We start from the raw sequence: 22,356 nt of genomic DNA, 5'->3' as shown, positions 1-22,356 counted from the left end.
CCTAGCAGATGACACATACAACTACAAAGCTGTAGAAAAGTTTTTAGCAGTCACCAGGTTAGTGATCCACAAGGAGGAGTGTTAAAAATTCCCAAAGGAAGAATAGATGGCGTCCTAGCCAGCTACGGAAACCATGGGTGTCAATGCTGCATGTCTGCAGTGACCATTTCAACATGCGTCATGTCTTCCTGGTTGGAACTTCAACATGATGAACTGTCAACTGATCATCCCTAGGGGTCTAGCGACTTCATACGTTTTCCCGGCATCAGCGCCTACTTCCATGTCCCAGCAGTCACGTGACAGAGACTTGTGATGATCCTGCTGCATTCCGGTGATTATTTGTCCGCCTATCCCTAAATCTTAGCCCTCCACCTTGTGCCTTACCATAACCCCGCCTTCCGCAGCCTAACCATAACTCCGCTGCCTTACCCTAACCTGCTCCCAGCTACCCCTACACAGGCTAACCCCTTGCTCCCGCCGCTGCTTTACCCTAACCCCCTTGCCTCTCAAACCCCCCCACCCTAGCCTTTCCAGAACTTTCCCCTACTGCAGCCTTACCCTATCCCCCCCCCTTCCCACTCTCGTAGCTCTAGTCCAGTGGTTCTCAAACTCGGTCCTCAGGACCCCACACAGTGCATGTTTTGCAGGTAACCCAGCAGGTGCACAGGTGTATTAATTACTCACTGACACATTTTTAAAGGTTCGCAGGTGGAGCTAATTATTTCACTTGTGATTCTGTGAGGATATCTGCAAAACATGCACCGTGTGGGGTCCTGAGGACCGAGTTTGAGAACCTGTGCTCTAGTCCATCCCCTTACTGTAGACTGGCTTTCCAGGCAGTGCTAAAACTGTCAGGATTTCACATATTGATGTTGTGAACCTGTTGACAGTGATCTGGTGCCTGTCATCCGCTTGGACCACGTCAACGTTGTGGTGTTGACATTATGAATGTCAATATGGTTGTTGTCGTCCAAATACCATGAACCCTTTGGAAGCTGTAATTAATGACACAGGAGGTGTTTAAAAGTACTTACCGTCAGGGTGCCCAAAGCTCTGCACATGCCACATTGATGTTTCATACAGACCCAATCCATACAGTAGTTTATTCCTGAGCAGTTTTTCTTTTTATCAGGGGCAGACGCATGCAATTTTTCATGCTGTCCCTGATCAGTACTGTCATCCACAATGGGTACTGCAACTATGGAAACGTGCTGTAGCTGACCCGTATCCAAAATAGAGACATTAATAATCTCACAGTTAATATGTTATAAATAACACTTCATTGATAATTTTTTTTTTTTTTTTTTTTAGCAAGAGCAAGTTGATAGTTTTTTTTTTTTAATACAGGTTGAGTATCCCATATCCAAATATTCCGAAATACGGAATATTCCGAAATACGGACTTTTTTGAGTGAGACTGAGATAGTGAAACCTTTGTTTTTTGATGGCTCAGTGTACACAAACTTTGTTTAATACTCAAAGTTATTAAAAATATTGTATTAAATGAACTTCAGACTGTGTGTATAAGGTGTATATGACACACAAATGAATTCTGTGAATGTACACACACTTTGTTTAATGCACAAAGTTATAAAAAATATTGGCTAAAATGACCTTCAGGCTGTGTGTATAAGGTGTATATGAAACATAAATGCATTCTGTGCTTAGATTTAGGTCCCATCACCATAATATCTCGTTATGGTATGCAATTATTCCAAAATACAGAAAAATCCGATATCCAAAATTCCTCTGGTCCCAAGCATTTTGGATAAGGGATACTCAACCTGTATCAAAGAAGTTAAGTTTAAACACTGAATATCAGGAGATGCAGATTTCTTCCTTTAATGCATGCAAATCTTACATGGACCCCTTAGTTTGTGAGACAGATTGACATGTTTTTGCATCAAGCTGTCATCCGTTTAACAAATAGCAATACCTAGTACATCCACTTGGCGGCCTATGTGTCTATCAGTATTGTACACCAATCACTTCACTGATCCTCGTGAAATTAAAGTTGTGTAACGCTGAAAGGATAGTTAGAGAACACTGCATAAACAACATAAAGGTTCTAACAAGAAGAAAATAAAACTGATGTGCTATAGGGCTACACATGGAGAAAGAAGCTTAAATGAAACCTCTCATTCATTCTCTTGGGAGACATTTGAAATATGGCATATAGGTTTCTACAATAGAAGAAATCTAACAGTCTGCGTCCTCCCCTTCTTTATCTTACAGACTTAGGCGTGTATTTACTAAAGTGCAGGTTTGTAGAAATGGAGATGTTGTCCATAGCAACCAATCAGATTCTAGCTATTATCTTCTAGATTGTGCTAGATAAATGAGAAGTAGAATCTGGTTAATATGGGCAACATCGCCACTTTCTAAAAACCTGCACCTTAGTAAATATACCACCTAGTGACTGTGTCCTTAGACTTGGAGAGATTTTAGAATATATCTTTATGGCTAGGCACTGTGAATGTCTTAATGTTGTACAAGAGGAAGAAATAATTTTTTTTTTTTTTTTCTTTTCCTTCCTCTCCACTATAAGTTTTACAGTGTGAGGCGTGGAGCTGGTGGGACTGCTAGGAACTCCATTAAACCCATCTGAGCATCTCTTTGAGTTAACACAGCAGTGGTAAAGTGGTTGTAACAGCTTTTGGACAGCCACTGCTGTCTGCTAAACCAAGATCTGAATTGTTGACATACATGACTACATTCGGTAGGCATCAGACTATCTGGGTGATACGGGTCTCATTGGGGCTGAGTTTTCAGCCTCCATGGTTATATTGCGATATTTGCCGTCTTGTTTGATCCTGAACTGGATAAAATAATTAGCCAGGCTGCGGGGTGGAGCAGGTTCCTACCTGTCTCTAGAGGTGCTAGGCTTTAGTCTGTTCGTTTTTTGAGCTAAAGGTAGAGGTCCTAATTGCAGACCTAATCTGCTCCTTGTCAAGTACTTGGGGTTGATGCAATTATTTTTCAGGCGCGGAAATTTCTGCTTGCAGCCTTCTGAAGTGGAGAGCAGTAATGTGCAAAAAGTAAGAACACACAGGACTTTTCCAGTTGCGGGGACCACTTTAGGTGGAATTAGTCGCTATTTGCAGTTCGTACTTACGTGTCCCAATGTGGGAAGGCCATCATGTGCTTTGTAGGCCTATTTTATAGGGTCGATTCAATTCAGAGCGAATTGAAAAATGCCAGGAAGGAGCTCCCGGAACTATTCAATTCAGCGTGATGCTAAGTCGGAGAATGACCGTACTCCCGGACTAAACAGAGAGGGTGTTTAGTTGCGAGAACAGGCATTCTCCGACTAAAGTGCCTTCATCTATGATCATACAATTTTCAATGGGCAGTATACTCCATTATCATTGTTATTTAAATGATAAATATTTCTGAAGATCATTGTGGTGACTTTGTTAATGCACTACGTCAGACAGTATAGGTTAATCGGGACCAATGGCCGTCATGCAACAGTCCAGATCCGACTGGTTTTGTACCGACAGTCAGCCCTGGGTGCTGTGTACACACTGTATTAATTGGAACAGCAGCCAAGAATTGGCTGTCTGGGACTAATCTTCTTCTGTGTGTACAGCACTTTATTTTTAAAAGCCTTACAACTTTCTCCTAACACCACGCAGAGTGAGATGCCTGGCATGAGTGAGCCACAAGGTCCCATGCAACTCCTCTAGCATCATGCGTCTCCCCCCCCCCCCCCCCCCCCCCCTGAAAATGTGTCTTAGATGCACCAGGTGACTCTGCTGTGCTATGCTATGCAACACTTGTATATCTATGTGCGACTGAGTCTGAATACGGAGCACAATTGAACTTGTATTGGAAAAAAGCTGCAGCTGATACATTTTATCACTTTGTAATTGTATACAGACTCGGTCGCATCTAGAAATTTTTTCCAGCCGATTGGCATCAAAAAGTAGCCGCGTAGGGACCTTCACAATAATACAATTTTTATATCATGACCATATTGATTTAAACTTGAGATTTATATATATATATATATATATATATATATATATATATATATATATATTAATACTCCTCCTCTTTTTAGAGGCCCAGTCGTCTGCAGCTTTTTCATAATCAAAGTCTGCAGGATATGGTCCCTCTAGTGAAATAATCATCAGGTTATTTAGGGTGCTCTGCTTCATCCGGTTCCTTAGACAGGTGTTAATTTGTTTTAGAGTAGAAAATCCTCTTTCACATTCAGCTGTGCTTACAGGTATGGTCAGTACATTGGCAGCTAGTTTTGCTAAGTTTGGAAAAGATTCTCTGAGCTCAGATGTCGTTGAAAATTTCAGCATAATTTGTTTTGAATCTAGATTTTTGTGAGACTGTAGTTAAAACAATTTTGAAGCAACAGCCCATTCTAATTTAGTATTTTCATAATTTAAGATTGCGAGACTTCCATTTTTAGAATAATGCTCAAAACGAATCTCACAAGCCTCATTTTGATCATGGCTTTCTGTATTGAAAAGTCTTGAAAAACAGGATATGATTGGCATATCTGGAAAGCTTGCTTCTAGGTGGTTAATAACGCTGTCTATGTATTTACCATAGACATTTTTCTTAAAAGCAGTAGCGTTAGCATCGGAACAGTTGACTCGAAGGTCTGACCATTCACCAGCAAGCTGTCGATGGAGGTTTTTAAAATGAGTAGCAGGTGCGTCTTTCAGTTCCATGATGCAGAGTTATAGCTTTTAAGATAGGTTCTATTTCTGCCTTTGCCAAACTTTAGACAATTTATAGGCCCTACACATTTGTCGATGTAACTGAAAGATATGAACAATCTAGTTCATTATTGAACAAGATAACGTTCATATCTTTCAGTGTGGAGTCACCAGCGATGAACGATGCGCGGCCCCGCGCTTGTTCATCGCTGGTTCCCTGTCGGCTGTGCATGCAGGCCAAAATGGACGACCTCTTCTATATTTGACTGCACTTCAATAGAGCCTGGTGACGGGGGGAGTGAAGAAACTTCACTCCCCCCGTCACTGCCCCCCCCCGCCGCCGGGTCGCCCGTCGGTCGTATCGTCAGTCGGGCAACTCGGCAGCATATCGCCATGTCTGTAGGGCCATTAGACAAATGAGGCAGCACATCTGAAAGCATCATAAGTGAAGCTGCAAAATTGTATTTTCTCATATATTTGCTTAAACCTTTAGCAGTGATTTTATTTCTCTCAGTGGCCTCTTTCCAGTGCAGCAATGACACTTACCAGGGATTCTCTTAAAGACTGTACAGCAAAGTCAGCAGACGGCCACCTAGTGTCATTAGCCATTTTAAGTTTAATGTGAGGACTGTTCAGAATATTTTGCATTTCAGTAAACCCAGCCATTCTAACTGGGGTATTTTGAAAAAAGAACAGTTGTCTTAAGATGTCATTAAATCTGACTAAATAATAAGGCACCTCAGCAGCTGCTTGGGCACTTGCAAGTGCCAGACGGTGGTTTATACAATGAAAGTTGACCATGACCCCACCTGTTTCATATTTTTTTTAAATAAAGTATTTTTATTTTCAAAGGAGATTAGATTGCACATAGACATTGCATATCAGGAACATAGCATACACATAATGACATGTCAACATCAGGAAACATCATTCACTTTCAGCTTGTTATGATATTATGTCATACGTTCCTAGGCGCCTAGGTATGTGCATTTATTTATACCAATATCTTGCATAGTCCGTGCACTCTAGTATTAAAGAACTCTCATTATACTTAGTTTTGGTTTTTCTCCCTATTTAAAACTCTTACGGACAACTTGTCCGAGTAAATCTCCTCAAAAAGAAAATATCAAACAGAAACCAAACACAGAAAACTCAAAAAAAAAAAAAAATTAATAGGGGGAAGAGGACACACTGGGGGATATTAACTCTCTATATCCTACCCTGTCTAGCTGGGCGTTGAGCCATCCTCTCATACACAACCCATTGGGTGAGAGGGAAGCCTATAGCCCTAGAGAAATCATATTACAGCAGATCCAGGACCCGTTCGCAACCCTGATGTCACTAAGCTATAGGGTCTGGCAAGGAGTATATGGAGTCTAGCCATGGAGACCAAATTCTATCAAATTTAGCGGAGGCATTATGCCTCATGTAAATGTATCGTTCCTTGAAAACCGTGTCGTTTATTAGTGCCTTAAAAGCGGGGAGTGTAGGGCCCTTGGGGGCCATCCATAGCTTCGCGATGCTCACCTTCGCCATTGCACACATGTTGCGAGCATAGATGCCCTCAGGACTAGATACAAAATCAGATCCTCCCATTCCCAGGATACAAAATTGCGGAGTAAGCATGGCCTCGTCCACCCCCGTGTTCACCAGAATCGACCCGCCCAGAAAGCCCGCAACCTTGGGCAGTCCCAAATAAGATGCCAAAAAGTACCTGCAGTCATCCCACACTTAGGGCAGTCACCCGCACGGCCCATCCCGAGTCTAGCCAGTCCGGCCGGGGTCATATATATTCTGTGCAAAAGGAAGTATTGTATTTGTTGAAACCTGATGGATTTGGTAACCCTGCTCGGAGTTTTCAAAGCAAGGGCCCAGTTCTCCTCATCTATGGGACCCAAATCCTCTTCCCATTTGACACGGATACGTGTCAAAGGGTCTGTATGCAGTTTGGCTAGTAGATAACCATAAGCATGGGAAATCATCTTAACCCGGCCCAGCATACTTACAAAGGTCTTAATGGGAAATGGTATGATCTTAGGGGGGGAAGTGGCGAATTGGGACTGCAAAGCATGCCTGAGTTGGAGGTATCTAAAAAAATAGGAGTTAGGTAGATCAAACTCATCTTTTAGTTGTTGGAAGGATTTAAGTGTATTATCCGTATAGAGATGATTAATGGAAACTACTAATTTAGGGGCCCAAACCTCCCTTCCCTCGAGTGCATATAGTTCAGGGAGCCATTTAGAGTACCAGAGGGGGGTATCCGGGTCCAATCCATCAAATTTCAAAAGAATTCTTAGTGCCTGCCACACCTTCATGGCCTGATATAGAAGAGGAGGAAGGAACCGGGCCAGGCTCCCACTCAGCAACACCTCCAGGGGAGACAAGTCGGGGAAGTAGCATTGGATAAATACCCAGTGTAGAGAAGTGACGCCAGTATCCTGCACCCATGTACTAATATGTGTCAGCTGAGCGGCATAGTAGTACATCTGAAAGTTTGGCAGAGCCAGACCTCCGTCGCAGCGCAGCCTGGTAAGCGTGTTCAGCTGTATTCTAGGACGTTTATTAGCCCATATTAAAGAGGACAGGACACTATTCAGTTTTCTAAAGAAGGATGGATGGATATATACAGGGGATTGAAGAACCACATATAGAATCTTAGGTAGTAATATCATTTTCACGAGGCTGACCCTGCCAGATACAGTCCATGGAAGCTTACACCAAGTCTTAGATTTACGAGCAGCCTGTTGCATGATCGGGTCAAGGTTCAAAGGTGTAAAGTCAGAGGGGTCATTGGTTACCTGAATCCCAAGATATTTAAATTTCGCCGTCCAACATAACGGTAGGGGGACTTTAGGAACAGCAGGGGGGAGGGCCAATCACAGGCATAATGGAGGATTTAGACCAGTTAATATGAAGGCCTGAATATACACCGAACTCCTCAATCAATTGCAACAATGTAGGCGTAGACCTGGTGTAATCCTGCAAGAACAGCAGCATGTCGTCAGCGTAGAGGGCAATCCTGTCCTCTCGAGGGCCGGTATGAATGCCCACTATACCCGGATGGGACCTTAATAGACAGGCTAAAGGCTCGATGGCCTGGGCAAACAGGGTTGGGGACAGCGGGCATCCCTGTCTGGTCCCGCGATACAGGCGGAACGAGGGAGATACATAGCCATTCACCGAGATCCTGGCGGTCGGGTGCTGATAAAGAAGTTTAACCCATCTTATAAAATTAGGTCCGAATCCCATACACGTCATGACTTCCCATAGATAAGACCACTCAATACTGTCAAATGCCTTAGCGGCATCCAGTGAGACCACTACCGAGTCGGAGGGAAAGTCATGCGGGACTTGTAAAATGGTATATAATCTACGTAGGTTAATAGAAGTGGACATCCCTGGCATAAAGCCAGTCTGGTCAGAGTGGATAATGGAGGTGATTACTGTGTTCAGTTGAACAGCTAAAATCTTGGCCAGGATCTTAGCGTCAGTGGGAATCAATGATATCGGTCTATAGGATTCTGGGGATTTAGGGTCCTTTCCGGGCTTCGGGATCACTATAATAACCGCCTCCGCCATAGAGGGGGGAAGTTGATCATTAGCAAAAATATCAGAATATAGGGCGTGAAGCCGAGGGCCAAAGAAATCAATGTGGGTCTTGTATACTTCTGAGGGGATGCCGTCATAACCCGGTGCCTTGCCGCTGGGAGATAAGCCAATAGCTGCCGTTACCTCCTCCTGAGTCAAGGGTGCCTCCAACACCTCAGAGGCCTCCGAGGAGAGTGTGGGTAGGGGAATATTTCTTAAATAAGCGGAGATGTCTGATGCCGAGTCTACCAGTTGTGAACTGTAGACCTCAGCATAGTAAGAGCGGAATAGCTGCGCAATGTCCGGCGTGGTGTTCACAAGGGAGCCATCGCTACCGGTCATCTGGGCAATAGTAGACCCTGGGCGGTCACTGTGCACCAAGCGAGCCAGCAGGCCACCTGGCCTATCGCCCTGCATATAAACATTAGTAGCCTGAAATAGAAGCGAGCGTGAGTTTTTATCAGACAGATGAGCCACCCATGCCGACTGGGCCGCCAGCCAGCGTACCTTCAGTGCAGGGGTGCCATCTGCCAAGTATCTAGATTCCAAATCTCTGGCGTCACTCTCAAGGGCTCGCTCTCTTTCCCTGCAGGACGTTTTAAGGGCAGAAATGCGTCTAATATACGTACCCCTCAGGAAGGCCTTAAACGAATCCCAGACCACTGTTCCCGGGGCCGAGCCCACATTGTCATTAAAATAGCCCTCCCACTGAGTCACCTGGTCAGAGCAGTCACCCATTTGCAACAGCCAGGAAGGATGAAGTTTCCAATATGATTGACCCCTCTGTCTCTCCATAGCGAGAGTCAACACCGTAGGGGAGTGATCAGAAATACCCCGGGCCTCGTACTGGACGTCAACCACCCTGGGGAGAAGAACGGGGGACAGCAGGGTCAGGTCGATTCTGGAGAACGAACCATGCGTGCCAGAAAAGCATGAAAACTGGCTAGTAGTAGGGTGCCGAGCTCTCCACACATCCACCCACTGCAAATTATTCAGAAAATCAGCAAATTTAGTAGGATTAGAGCGCACCCCAGCAGCCTGTGGAGAGCGCCATCTGTCTAAAGCTAAATTAGTAACATTGTTAAAGTCACCCAAGCAGACTACCGGGGTGTCCGGAGAGGAGGCTATGAATGAAGCAGCCTGCTGTAGCACATCGTACGAGAAGGGAGGGGGGGATATAAACCGCCAGTATGTAGTAGGGTTGAGAACTTAATCTACAGTCAAGGAACACAAAACGACCGTACTGATCAGTCTTGACCGAAACCAACTCAAATTGGACCGATTTCCTTATCGGGATTGACACTCCCCTGGAGGAAGAGGAGTGAGAAGCGTGATAGGCCCAGCCCACCCAGGGTCTCTTCTAAGTGATAGTAACCTATTCCCTTCCAAGTGAGTCTCGCAGAGACACGCAATATCCGGGCCATATTTCCGAAGTGTAGTCAAAACTAAGGAAGGTTTTATCTTATTATTTAAACCTCGAACATTCCATGTCAGAAATTTCAAGTTAGCCATAGACCTGGTAATATGCTATGTAGTAACCTAGAGGAACAACCCAGCGAGTATTCCTGGAAATCGCTAGTACGGGCAAGAACAATGCTATATTACTCAATCCCTGCAACTTATTCGACAGTGTCCAATGCATCAGACATACTTCCCACAACAAAAAAAACATACTCAAAAACAAATTGAAGCATGAGAAAAATAACAAACTATAGAAAGAAAAAAACTTGCAGAAGGAACAGCAACAAGCTGTTCGTTGACTTCCCCCTCCCTCCCCGTATACCACCCCTAACTTCGGCATACTTAAATCCCAAACAATCAAACCCAACTCTCAAAGGCTAATTTCAGGCAAAGCCCTTATCCAAATCAAGCGAGCAAGAGTAAGAAAAAATCCTGAGCCACCAACGCCAAGGGGGGGCTCCCTGGACAATGGGTAGAGGCCTCCGGTGTTCCCACCCAAACATTAAACTGTGCAGGGCCTCAGTCTGGGGCTAGCTGGCGCGCTCCCGGTGCATATCTGTCCAGCCATTGGGCCGCCTCTCTGGGGGAATTGAAGAATTTGGTTTCCCCGTCCGCTGCCACCCGGAGACGGGAAGGAAACAGCATAGAGTAGGAGAGGTTCAGGTCTCTGAGGCGCCTCTTGATAGGCATAAACTGGGCTCGATCCTTCTGGACGTCCGCGGCAAAATCAGGAAAAGCAGACACGGTAACTCCATTCCTGACAAGGGGGCCTTTTGTGCGTCCCAAACGGAGGACCGAGTCACGATCCCTATAATGCAGAAATTTGGCGATGAAGGTGCGTGGAGGGGCGCCAGGAGGTAGAGGATGAGATGGTATCCGATGTGCACGCTCCACCGTAAACTGTGCCGTGAAGGATTCAGCGCCGTACAGTTCCTTAAGCCATGACTCTAGGAAGACCTCAGGCTGGGAGCCCTCCTCCTTCTCCGGCAGGCCCACAAAACGCACATTATTTCTACACAGCCTTCCCTCCATGTCTAGTAACTTGGATTGAAGGGATGTTACTTGCTGGGTTACCGTGGAAATGGATTGTTTCATAGGACCGCACATATCCTCCAGATTCGAGACACGGGTTTCTGCCTCTCCCACTCTCTCTCGTATGCGTTGGACGTCCTGCCGAAGCAGTGAGAGATCGCACTGCACTTTCTCCATCTTATCTGAAAGACGCTGCTCCGATCCTGCTATTGCCTCCAGCACTTGTTGAAGGGATGGAGCTGATGGTGTGTTAGGGGATTCAGCAGCTGTTGCAGATGGGGAGTAGGAGTGGGACGGAGAGGCCCCCTGCGTAGCGGCCTGCGAGGCCCGTATGTTAGGTGGATTAGGTTGTCTGACAAATTTCTCCAGCTTCGCTGCCGCCGCCGCGCGCTGGCCGTCCCGAACCATGGCGGGCAATAGGTAGTAACAAACACTCCGGTATATTCTTAGGTCAGAGATATAGAAGGAGACAGTAGTAATAAATTTTTAGGATTGTAATAAGCAGGAATACATCCACCGCTGGTCGTCTGAGTAGTAGGCAAATATAAAAGAAGGTACTGGCAGCGTCCCAGAATACAGGGGAGATCAGGAGCGATGCAGTCTTTTTAGTATGTAAAATGAGATAGCAGATGCAGGCAGAGTATAAATTGATCCCAGGAGGTAAAAGTCACTCACCAGTTGCAGATCAGGCAGCCTTTAAATGAGAATATCTCCTCTATGTCCGGGAGCAGCAGTCCAGAGCAATGGGGCCGACCATGCAGCTGTTCATGAAATGGCTGCCACATACAGTGCCCTCTTCCCCCTTCCAGGAGCTGCTGGGTGTGCTCCGGTGTTCGGGGCCACAGATTCCAGCCCACAATCAAGAGGGGGACCAGCCGCCGTTCCCACACCTCTCCGCGGCGTCCAGCGGTGACAGCAGGCCGCCTCCAAGGCTCCGGACACAGCGCGGCCGGGAGACGCCAAAATTGAGGCCGGGGATCCGGAGGAGGTATAGGCCGCGGATCCGGGAGTGTGCCGCCGCGGCCTTACAGACCTCAGGGGGAGCGGGGAAGTCGCCTGCCGGTGCCCTGCAGCGCAGGGAAGGGAAACAGGGCGGTCTGGCACACCAGAGGGTATCAGGATGTTAGATAAGGATGTTTTATCCAGAGAGCTCCCGGGACCTGCTTCCTACTCCTGAGCTGCCGTGGCCACGCCCCCACCTGTTTCATATTTTAATAGTTTTGCTACCCCTTTGTGCTTCCCAATCATCACCGCTGCTCCATCAGAGCCTAAGCCCACCAAGTTAGAATTTTTTCAACCCTATATTCTCAACTTGTTCAAATATTTTGTTATAGTTTCAGCTTTGCCATCAGTGCTACTACATGTTCATATAAAACTAATAGTAATCTCTTTTTTAAATTGGCAAACATATTTCTCTAACGTCCTAGAGGATGCTGGGGACTCCGTAAGGACCATGGGGAATAGACGGGCTTCGCAGGAGATAGGGCACTTTAAGAAAGACTTTAGGATTATGGGTGTGCACTGGCTCCTCCCTCTATGCCCCTCCTCCAGACCTCAGTTTTAGACTGTGCCCAGAGGAGAATGGGTGTACTGCAGGGAGCTCTCCTGAGTTTCCTGCTTAGAAAGCATTTTTGTTAGGATTTTTTCTCTTTTTCAGGGAGCACTGCTGGCAACAGGCTCCCTGCTTCGAGGGACTGAGGAGAGAGGAGCAGACCTACTTAAATGTTAGGCTCTGCTTCCTTGGCTACTGGACACCATTAGCTCCAGAGGGAATGAACACAGGTTCGTCCTGGGCGTTCACCCCAGAGCCGCGCCGCCGTTCTCCTCACAGAGCCAGAAGACGTCTCAGGCGGCAGAAGCCTTCGGTGCTTCACAGAGGTAACGCACAGCACTGCAGCAGTGTCATTGCTCCGCTACACCTCACACACTCCGGTCACTGTAAGGGTGCAGGGCGCAGGGGGGGCGCCCTGGGCAGCAATAAAACACCTCTCCTATGGCAAAAGTGTATATACATGTACAGGTGGGCACTGTACATGTATATAAAAGAGCCCCCGCCATTTTTTAATAAGTTTGAGCAGGATAGAAGCCCGCCGCCGAGGGGGCGGGGCTTCACCCTCAGCACTCACCAGCGCCATTTTCTCTACACAGCACCGCTGAGAGGAAGCTCCCCGGACTCTCCCCTGCTTGACACACAGTGAAAGGGGGTTTTAAAGTAGAGGGGGGGCACATTATTGGCGTTTATACACTACAGCAGCGCTACTGGGTAAACATTCTGTGTTTTTCTCCAGGGACATATAGCACTGGGGTGTGTGCTGGCATACTCTCTCTCTGTCTCTCCAAAGGGCCTCAGGGGGAACCTGTCTTCAGAAAAGAGATTCCCTGTGTGTGTGAAGTGTGTCGGTACGTGTGTGTCGACATGTTTGACGAGGAAGGCTCACCTAAGGAGGAAGGGGAGTGCATGATGGTCAGGTCGCCGTCTGCAACGCCGACACCGGACTGGGTGGATATGTGGAATGTCTTGAATGCAAATGTAAATTTACTGCATAAACGATTAGACAAGGCTGAAGCTAGGGATCAGTCAGGTAGTCAGACTATGCCTGTCCCTGTGGCACCAGGACCTTCGGGGTCTCAAAAACGCACCATATCCCAGATCACTGACACAGATACCGACACAGAGACTGACTCTAGTGTCGACTATGAGGATGCAAAATTACAGCCAAAGGTGGCGAAAGGTATTTGTTACATGATTATGGCCATTTAAAGAGGCTTTGCATAGCACTGAGGAACCCCCTGTCCCCGACACGAGGGTACACATGTATAAAGGGAAAAAGCCTGAGGTCACTTTTCCGTCCTCATTTGAACTAAGCGACTTGTGCGAAAAGGCTTGGGAATCTCCAGATAGGAGACTAAAGTTCCCAAAAGGATTCTTATGGTGTATCCCTTTCCACAAAAGGACAGGATACGATGGGAATCTTCGCCGAAGGAAGACAAGGCGCTGACACGCTTATCCAAGAAGGTGGCACTGCCTTCTCAGGATACAGCTTCCCTCAAGGATCCTGCTGATCGTAAGCAGGAGGTTACCATGAAGCACATTTACACACATTCCGGTACTATCGTTAGACCGGCTATGGCATCGGCCTGGGTGTGTAGTGCTATCGCAGCATGGACAGATTCCTTATCTACGGAACTTGAAACCCTAGATAAGGATTCCATTCTAATGACCCTAGAGCATATCAAAGATGCTGCTTTATATATGAGGGATGCTCAAAGAGACATTTGTTTACTAAGCTCCAGAATAAATGCTATGTCTATTTCTGCTAGGCGACTCCTGTGGACCCGACAGTGGACGGGGGATGCCGACTCAAAGCGGCATTTGGAGTTGTTGCCTTACAAGGGGGAGGAGTTGTTTGGAGAAGGCCTCTCGGACCTAGTCTCTACTGCTACGGCCGGTAAATCGAATTTCTTACCTTATGTCCCCCCGCAGCATACTAAAAAGGCACCTCATTATCAAATGCAGTCCTTTCGTTCCAATAAAAGCAAGAAGGTACGGGTATCGTCCTTCCTTGCCAGAGGAAAAGGCAAGGGGTAAAAGCTGCATGCAGCTAGTTCCCAGGAGCAGAAGTCCTCCCCTACATCTGCAAAGTCCACCGCATGACGCTGGGGCTTCCCGGGGGGAGTCAGCTCAAGTGGGGGGCGCGTCTTCGATTTTTTTAGCCAGGTCTGGGTTCACTCACAGGTGGATCCCTGGGCTATAGAGATTGTTTTTCAGGGATACAGGCTGGAATTCGAAGACGTGCCTCCTCGCCGGTTTTTTCAAATCGGCTCTGCCAGCTTCCCCGTCAGAGAGGGAGTTAGTGTTGACTGCAATTCAAAAATTGTATCTTCAACAGGTGACAGTCAAAGTTCCTCTTCTCCAGCAAGGAAAGGGGTATTACTCAACCCTGTTTGTGGTCCCGAAACCGGTCGGTTCGGTCAGGCCCATTTTGAATCTAAAATCCCTGAACTTGTACTTGAAATAGTTCAAGTTCAAGATGGAATCGCTCAGAGCGGTCATCGCCAGCCTGGAGGGGGGGCATTGGATGGTGTCCCTGGACATAAAGGATGCATACCTTCATGTTCCGATTTTCTCTCCTCATCAGGCGTTCCTGAGATTTGCAGTACAGGACTGTCATTACCAATTTCAGACGTTGCCTTTTGGGCTTTCCACAGCCCCGAGAATTTTCACCAAGGTAATGGCGGAAATGATGGTGCTCCTGCGCAAGCAGGGGGTCACAATTATCCCATACTTGGACGATCTCCTCATAAAGGCGAGATCTTGGGAGAAGTTGCTGGACAGCGTGTCGCTGTCGGTGAGGATGTTGCAGGGGCACGGCTGGATTCTTAATTTACCGAAGTCCCAGCTAGTCCCTACAACGCGCCTGACCTTTCTGGGTCTGATTCTAGACACAGACCAGAAAAAGGTTTTTCTTCCGATGGAAAAGGCTCAGGAGCTCATGGCCCTGGTCAGGAACCTATTAAAGCTAAAAACGGTTTCAGTGCATCATTGCACACGTGTCCTGTGGAAGATGGTGGCATCGTACGAGGCCATCCCCTTCGGCAGGTTCCATGTGAGGACCTTTCAATGGGATCTACTGGACAAATGGTCCGGGTCCCATTTACAAATGCATCAGAGGATCACCCTGTCTCCCAGAGCCAGGGTACCTCTCCTGTGGTGGCTGCACAGTGCTCACCTCCTAGGAGGCCGCAGGTTCGGAATTCAGGACTGGGTCATGGTGACCACGGACGCAAGCCTCCGAGGTTGGGGAGCGGTCACACTGGGAAGAAATTTCCAAGATCTCTGGTCAAGTCTAGAGACTGGTCTCCACATCAACGTCCTGGAGTTGAGGGCCATATACAACGCCCTACGTCAAGCGGTGGCATTGCTTCGGGACAAACCGGTTCTGATTCAGTCAGACAATGTCACGGCAGTGGCTCATGTAAACCGCCAAGGCGGCACAAGGAGCAGAGTGGCCATGGCAGAAGTGACCAGGATTCTTCGCTGGGCGGAAGGCCATGTAAGCGCCCTATCAGCAGTATTCATCCCGGGGGTGGACAACTGGGAAGCGGACTTCCTCAGCAGACACGACCTGCATCCGGGAGAGTGGGGACTTCATCCAGAAGTCTTCGCACAGATCGTGGGTCGGTGGGGACTGCCTCAGATAGACATGATGGTGTCCCGTCTCAACAAAAAGCTAAAGCGGTATTGCGCCAGGTCCAGGGACCCTCAGGCGGTAGACGCTCTAGTGACACCTTGGGTGTTCAGATCGGTCTATGTGTTCCCTCCTCTACCTCTCATACCCAAGGTGTTGAGAATAATAAGGCTAAGAGGAGTCGGAACGATCCTCATTGTTCCGGATTGGCCACGAAGGACTTGGTATCCAGATCTGCAAGAGTTGCTTACAGAAGATCTGTGGCCTCTTCCCCTAAGGCAGGATCTGCTGCAGCAGGGGCCCTGTCTGTTCCAAGACTTACCGCGGCTGCGTTTGACGGCATGGCGGTTGAATGCCGGATCCTAGCGGAAAAAGGTATTCCGGAGGAGGTCATTCCTACCCTGATCAAGGCTAGGAAGGACGTGACATCGAAACATTATCACCGTTTATGGCGAAAATCTGTGTCTTGGTGTGAGGCCAGAACTGCTCCTACGGAGGAGTTCCATTTGGGCCGTCTGCTTCACTTCCTGCAAACGGGAGTGAATTTGGGCCTAAAATTAGGGTCCATAAAGGTCCAAATTTTGGCATTATCCATTTTCTTCCAAAAAGAATTGGCTTCTCTTCCTGAAGTACAGACATTTGTGAAGGGGGTACTGCATATTCAGCCTCCCTTTGTACCTCCGGTGGCACCTTGGGATCTTAACGTGGTATTAAGTTTCCTCAAGTCACCTTGGTTTGAACCACTCAAGACGGTGGAATTGAAATATCTCACTTGGAAAGTGGTTATGTTATTGGCCTTGGCTTCTGCAAGGCGTGTTTCGGAATTGGCGTCTTTGTCGTTTAAAAGCCCCTACCTGGTTTTTCATGTGGATAGGGCAGAATTGAGGACTCATCCTCAATTTCTGCCAAAGGTGGTCTCATCTTTTCATATGAACCAACCTATTGTCGTGCCTGTGGCTACGCGGGACTTGGGGGATTCAGAGTCCCTGGATGTGGTCAGGGCTTTGAAGATTTATGTGTCCAGAACAGCTAGGATCAGGAAGACTGAAGCTCTGTTTGTTCTGTATGCGGCCAACAAGGTTGGCGTCCTGCTTCAAAGCAGACTATTGCTCGCTGGATCTGTAACACGATTCAGCAGGTGCATTCTACGGCAGGATTACCATTGCCTAAATCGGTTAAGGCCCATTCCACTAAGAAGGTGGGCTCTTCTTGGGCGGCTGCCTGAGGGGTCTCAGCATTACAGTTGTGCCGAGCAGCTACTTGGTCGGGGTCAAACACCTTTGCAAAGTTCTATAAGTTTCATACCCTGGCTGAGGAGGACCTCCTGTTTGCTCAATCGGTGCTGCAGAGTCATCCGCACTCTCCCGCCCGTTTCAGAGCTTTGGTATAATCCCCATGGTCCTTACGGAGTCCCCAGCATCCTCTAGGACGTTAGAGAAAATAAGATTTTACTTACCGGTAAATCTTTTTCTCGTAGTCCGTAGAGAATGCTGGGCGCCCGTCCCAAGTGCGGACTTCTTCTGCAAGACTTGTATATAGTTATTGCTTACATAAGGGTTATGATATAGTTTCATCGGTTCGAACAGAGTCTATGTTGTTGTTCATGCTGTTAACTGGATAGTTTATCACAGGTTTTGTGGTGTGATTGGTGTGGCTGGTATGAATCTTGCCCTTAGGATAACTAAAATCCTTTCCTCGTACTGTCCGTCTCCTCTGGGCACTGTTTCCCTAACTGAGGTCTGGAGGAGGGGCATAGAGGGAGGAGCCAGTGCACACCCAGAATCCTAAAGTCTTTCTTAAAGTGCCCTATCTCCTGCTGAGCCCGTCTATTCCCCATGGTCCTTACGGAGTCCCCCAGCATCCTCTACGGACTACGAGAAATAGATTTACCGGTAAGTAAAATCTTATTTTAATGTATATAATAAGCTGCTTCAAAACAGAGATCTGTAGTTTCATCACACAGAACACTTGAATATTTTGCTGAATGTAATTGTTTAAGTGTTTTGCATCTTAATTGTGAAGCTAAGACGTCCACCAGTTCTTGTATTATTCTTCCCAAAGTGTAATTTGCGTTTTTTTCCAGTATGAAGATGGGATAAGTATGTACAACCCATAGCCTAAAGGTGGGTACACACTGTAAAGATATTTGCCTATCAGTTGATCGGCAGATATATCTATGGACGGATCGGGCAGTGTGCTGAGCATACACACTGCCCGATCTGTCGGGGACTGACGTCATGAACCGGGCGGGCGTGTACACACGCCCGCCCAGTTCAGCTGTCAATCACCGCCGGGCGCCGGAGCATGTGTATGGGCGGTCGGCCGACCGCCGTACACACACAGCGACGCGCCAATATATCGGTAGATATATTGGCCGTCGGCTGTGCTGCGGGGCCGACGTGATACGTCTGTGATCGACGGAGTTCACAGACGTATCGGCCATACACACTGGCCGACGGACCCGCGATATATCGGCCGTTCAAGAGAACGGCCGCTATATCGGCCAGTGTATACGGGCCTTTACAGTGCTGAAGTAGTATGTGGTAGTTCGTATTTTGCCAACCAATACATCGTTCCTAAAGCTCCCACAAAAGCATCTCTCTGCAAGTTGATCAAAACTGAAATGGATCGTTAAATTTCTCCTATCCTAGATTCTTCAAAAACACGTTTCTGAAGTATATTTGAACACAAATCAGTGTGTAATTTACTTTTCTCATGGTCAGTTAAACTTTCTTTTCAGAGTCTTTTGCAAGGAATAGTCACCCAAGTCACTTATTTGCGGCTGCTCTCTTTCCATATTGTATAGAAGTGGAACACATCATTCCATTATCTTTTACTAACAACCACTGAAATGTTTTAAACCAGTCACTGTTTACTCCAGATGTGCGATGTTTAGAGAATCATTTTTGATGTGAAACAGACTGATTCAGAAGACGGACCGGCCTCGTCTGCAGTGTCCTTGTTGGAAATCTCTTCTGCTGTTGTGTTCATATTTTCTTTTTTGAAATTTACAATTTTTGTTTTCCGATTTAAAATTTTTACTCATTATGGGAACCAGGTGACTAGACACACATGTATTTTTTTTTTAACAGCTCCCAAATACTGTCCTCACTTGGTGTTGGTACCACAATTTGTTTTTCAAAGAGCTCCCAAGTACTGTCCACACTTGCTGGCACCACAATTAATTTTCATTCAATCCGCTTTCAGATACTGGCCACACTTGCTGGCACAATTGTTTTTTTTTTTTTAAACAGCTTTTCAGAACACTGACTGTCCCCACAAACAGCTCTCAGATATTTACAGCAGAGCTCTTTGCCTCCACTTGCTGGCTCAATTGTTTTTTAAACAGCTTTTTAGAACACAGGCTGCCGCCACAAACAGCTCTCAGATACTTCAGGTCTTTGCCCCCACTTGCTAGTTCCACAAAATTGTTTTTATATAGCACAGTGATGAGGAACGGAGAGCGGACGCTGGATGTCTACTCTCTTCAATATGCTCAGCCGTCTGTTCCCGCCCAGACAGCACGCCTCTTTCTTTTAAGTAAAGGGAGGGATCTCTGCCCTTCGTCAACGTCACAGTGTACACGTCCCCGGATGCTGGATGGAGCGCTTAGTGCTGTCGTTTGCCTGGCACCCTCTCCAAAGTTAACATGTTTCCGGCGGAGAGAGATGCTGGACGGAGCTCCGGATGTGACATCGTCTTCAGTCACATCCGGAACTCCGTCCAGCATTCCTCTCCTCCGGAAACATGTTAACTTTGGAGAGGGTGTCGGGCGAATGACAGGGGACACACATTACTGGGGCTGTGGGGCGAGCCATGGTGACAGACACAATGGCGGTAAGTGCTACCGGGTGTCGGGGGGGGTCCTGGCCGTGGAGCGCTAAGTGGATGCTTGTCGGGCGGACAGCCCGTAATTTAGAGCATGGGGAGAACACTGGCATATCCCATTTCTCGGCACAGTGTCCTGGTGCGTCCTAGTCACATTGCATTACAATTAAGATGCGTTTTTGTCAAAAAAGACGCCTGATGCTAGCAGTGTCTCATGGGAAATATTCCAGAGCTGTTGGGGGCTCGGTCTAGTTGATATCCCTATATATTTTTCTGTGAAATTCCAGATTAGAGGCGAGCAACAGTTGGATAGGAGTCAACAAACATTTAAAGCACACGCACAAATGCTTTAGGCCTGCTCAGTCATATTTTGGAAAATAATTTGTCCGTTTCTATATATTAGCTTTTTTTTCTTTCTTTTTTTTAATTCACTGGCATAATGAGCTGGTGGTTGAAGGAAAAGGATTCAGTGGGATAGGAAACATCTGGAAGATATGCAAAGTATATAGAAATTTGACTTACTGTAGCATTGAGGCAATTTTGACATGTTGGTAGAACTTTAAGGTGCCAATATATACAAGGAGTTTGACAACCAATTAAGGTATTTTAAACCTAATCGGGTGTCAAATCTGAACATTTATGGGCCCAAGAAGACTGCCGGTTTTAGTTCTCTAGTTGTTTGGGAATGATCAGATATCGATTTGTGTCCTATGATAAATCACTTTGGATGATGACTGCAGTAGTGTGGCTTAAGTGTCAGATTTGGTTACACAGGGCTGAAATACCTAACAGAAGCCGTTTATGACAGACGAAGCAGACCCCTCTGTGAAATGTGTTACGGAGTGACTATTAAGACTATTCTATTTCATTTTATGCTTTTATTTTTGCACCTTATAGATACATTATAACAATATTTTAAATACATTTCATTTTTGGGGGAAAAAAAAAAATCATGAACTGCCTGTATGCTTTTATCTGAAACTGAAGTGAATGTTAAATCTTATTTTGGGGATTACAAATTAATTTGTGTTTATAAAAGGAGTAACAACTATTTTGGTATGTATCATAATAAAATCATTAACATTGTAAACAAAGTCTACACTGAATGGACTTTCGTGTGTGTGTATACATCGAGTATTATTGAATTATTGACCCTTTACACAACTACTTGAATCCCGCTGTCACCGCCAGAGAATAAATTAACAGGAGCCTTGTATTGCGAGTCTTCTCTTATGATATAGGCATTCTTATGGAGTTTTAAATAGGATTGGCTGCGCTGCAAGGATTAAAGTAATTTGCGGAAGGTTCCAAATATGATATGTTTACAGTATGTGGTAGGCAAGGTGTGGCACTCCAGCTGCTGCAGAGCTACACATCCCAGCATGTCCTTCCACAGTTTTAGCATTTCCGAACTACAAAACTGTATTTTGTTGAGGACCGTATTCCAGCACATCTGGTATAAGTCTCCGTTGACCAGCTTGATAATAAGTCATTGCATTAACATACTGTAACTGTTTCATGGAATGAATATACATTGTATCACACTGTAAGAATACATTACAGGATTAATATAGGTAAATATCCAGGTGCTTACCACACCATAACTGCAGAGCAGTGCTGGCCAGTTACATGTCGGCATTGTTTCACATAGATTGTTCATATGTATGATCAGGTTCAAAAACATGAAGACAACATTCTGAATTTTACTTGACTAGTTTATGAATGGTCTCTTACCTGTGCCTTCTTTCTGCTCGGACAGTCCACAGGCACAGTCCAAGAAGCAAGTGGCAAAGAAAAGTACATCATTCCGCCCGGGTTCAGTTGGTTCTGGGCAGACCTCTCCAGTACCCAGCGAGCAGCCACCTGGTGCACGACCTATACTGCCAAATCAGCCGAACCAGCAGGTGCACCAGCCAAACCAGATGCACCAGCCAAACCAGGTGCACCATGTCCAACAGCAGAACCAGGTCCAACAGCAGAACCATTCGTTCCAGTCTATACAAACTGTCCAAGGAAACCAGAACATACAGACTGTTCAAACAATACACAACATTCAACCCAATCATAATATCCAAACTATACAAGTAGCACAACCTAACAGGTGAGTCTCTGCAGTCCATTACAGGTGGTATAGGCATTACCCAGACTCAAAACATTGATTAGTGAAATTGTTACTATTGGTAATAGATCCAGAAAAGGAGGCTAACTGTAAAGCTGATAAAACTCGCACTTACAGACTTCTCTGTATGTAAAATTCTTCAGTTATCTTTTAATAAAATCAGAGAGATGGCTTACATTTCGGTAACTGTCCCCAGGCTTACTAGTAGTGGAATATATTTTTACATTGAACCACTGCTATTTTTGTAGCCAGTCAGTGCATCAGATTCAGTAAATAGAGGAGAAAATATTTTATTAAATTTTTTTGAAATATTGTTTTTAATATCTAGTACTGTTATCTCTTATCATTTTACAGTTGGGTAAAAGGGCTATGTTTGGGGTTGGGATATATATATATATAGGACAGAATTAATAACACCGGTCAACAAGAATTTTGAGTCTGGGTTCTGCATTTCTGAT

The 22,356-nt window shown here is 46.2% G+C and overlaps 1 protein-coding gene across 1 annotated transcript in view; it reads left to right on the top strand.

The window, feature by feature from the left end:
- LOC134980997 (histone-lysine N-methyltransferase SETDB1-like) overlaps positions 1-22,356 on the top strand; it is a 134,875-nt gene that overhangs the window by 57,125 nt on the left and 55,394 nt on the right. Inside the window, exon 12 of the mRNA XM_063948064.1 lies at positions 21,539-21,880. Coding sequence (XP_063804134.1) covers positions 21,539-21,880 — 342 coding nt within the window. The remainder of the gene's footprint in view (positions 1-21,538; positions 21,881-22,356) is intronic.

The sequence above is a fragment of the Pseudophryne corroboree genome, chromosome 12, assembly GCF_028390025.1.
Source record: "Pseudophryne corroboree isolate aPseCor3 chromosome 12, aPseCor3.hap2, whole genome shotgun sequence".
Classification (NCBI taxonomy): Eukaryota; Metazoa; Chordata; class Amphibia; order Anura; family Myobatrachidae; genus Pseudophryne; species Pseudophryne corroboree.
This window is presented reverse-complemented; position numbering and strand designations above follow the sequence as displayed.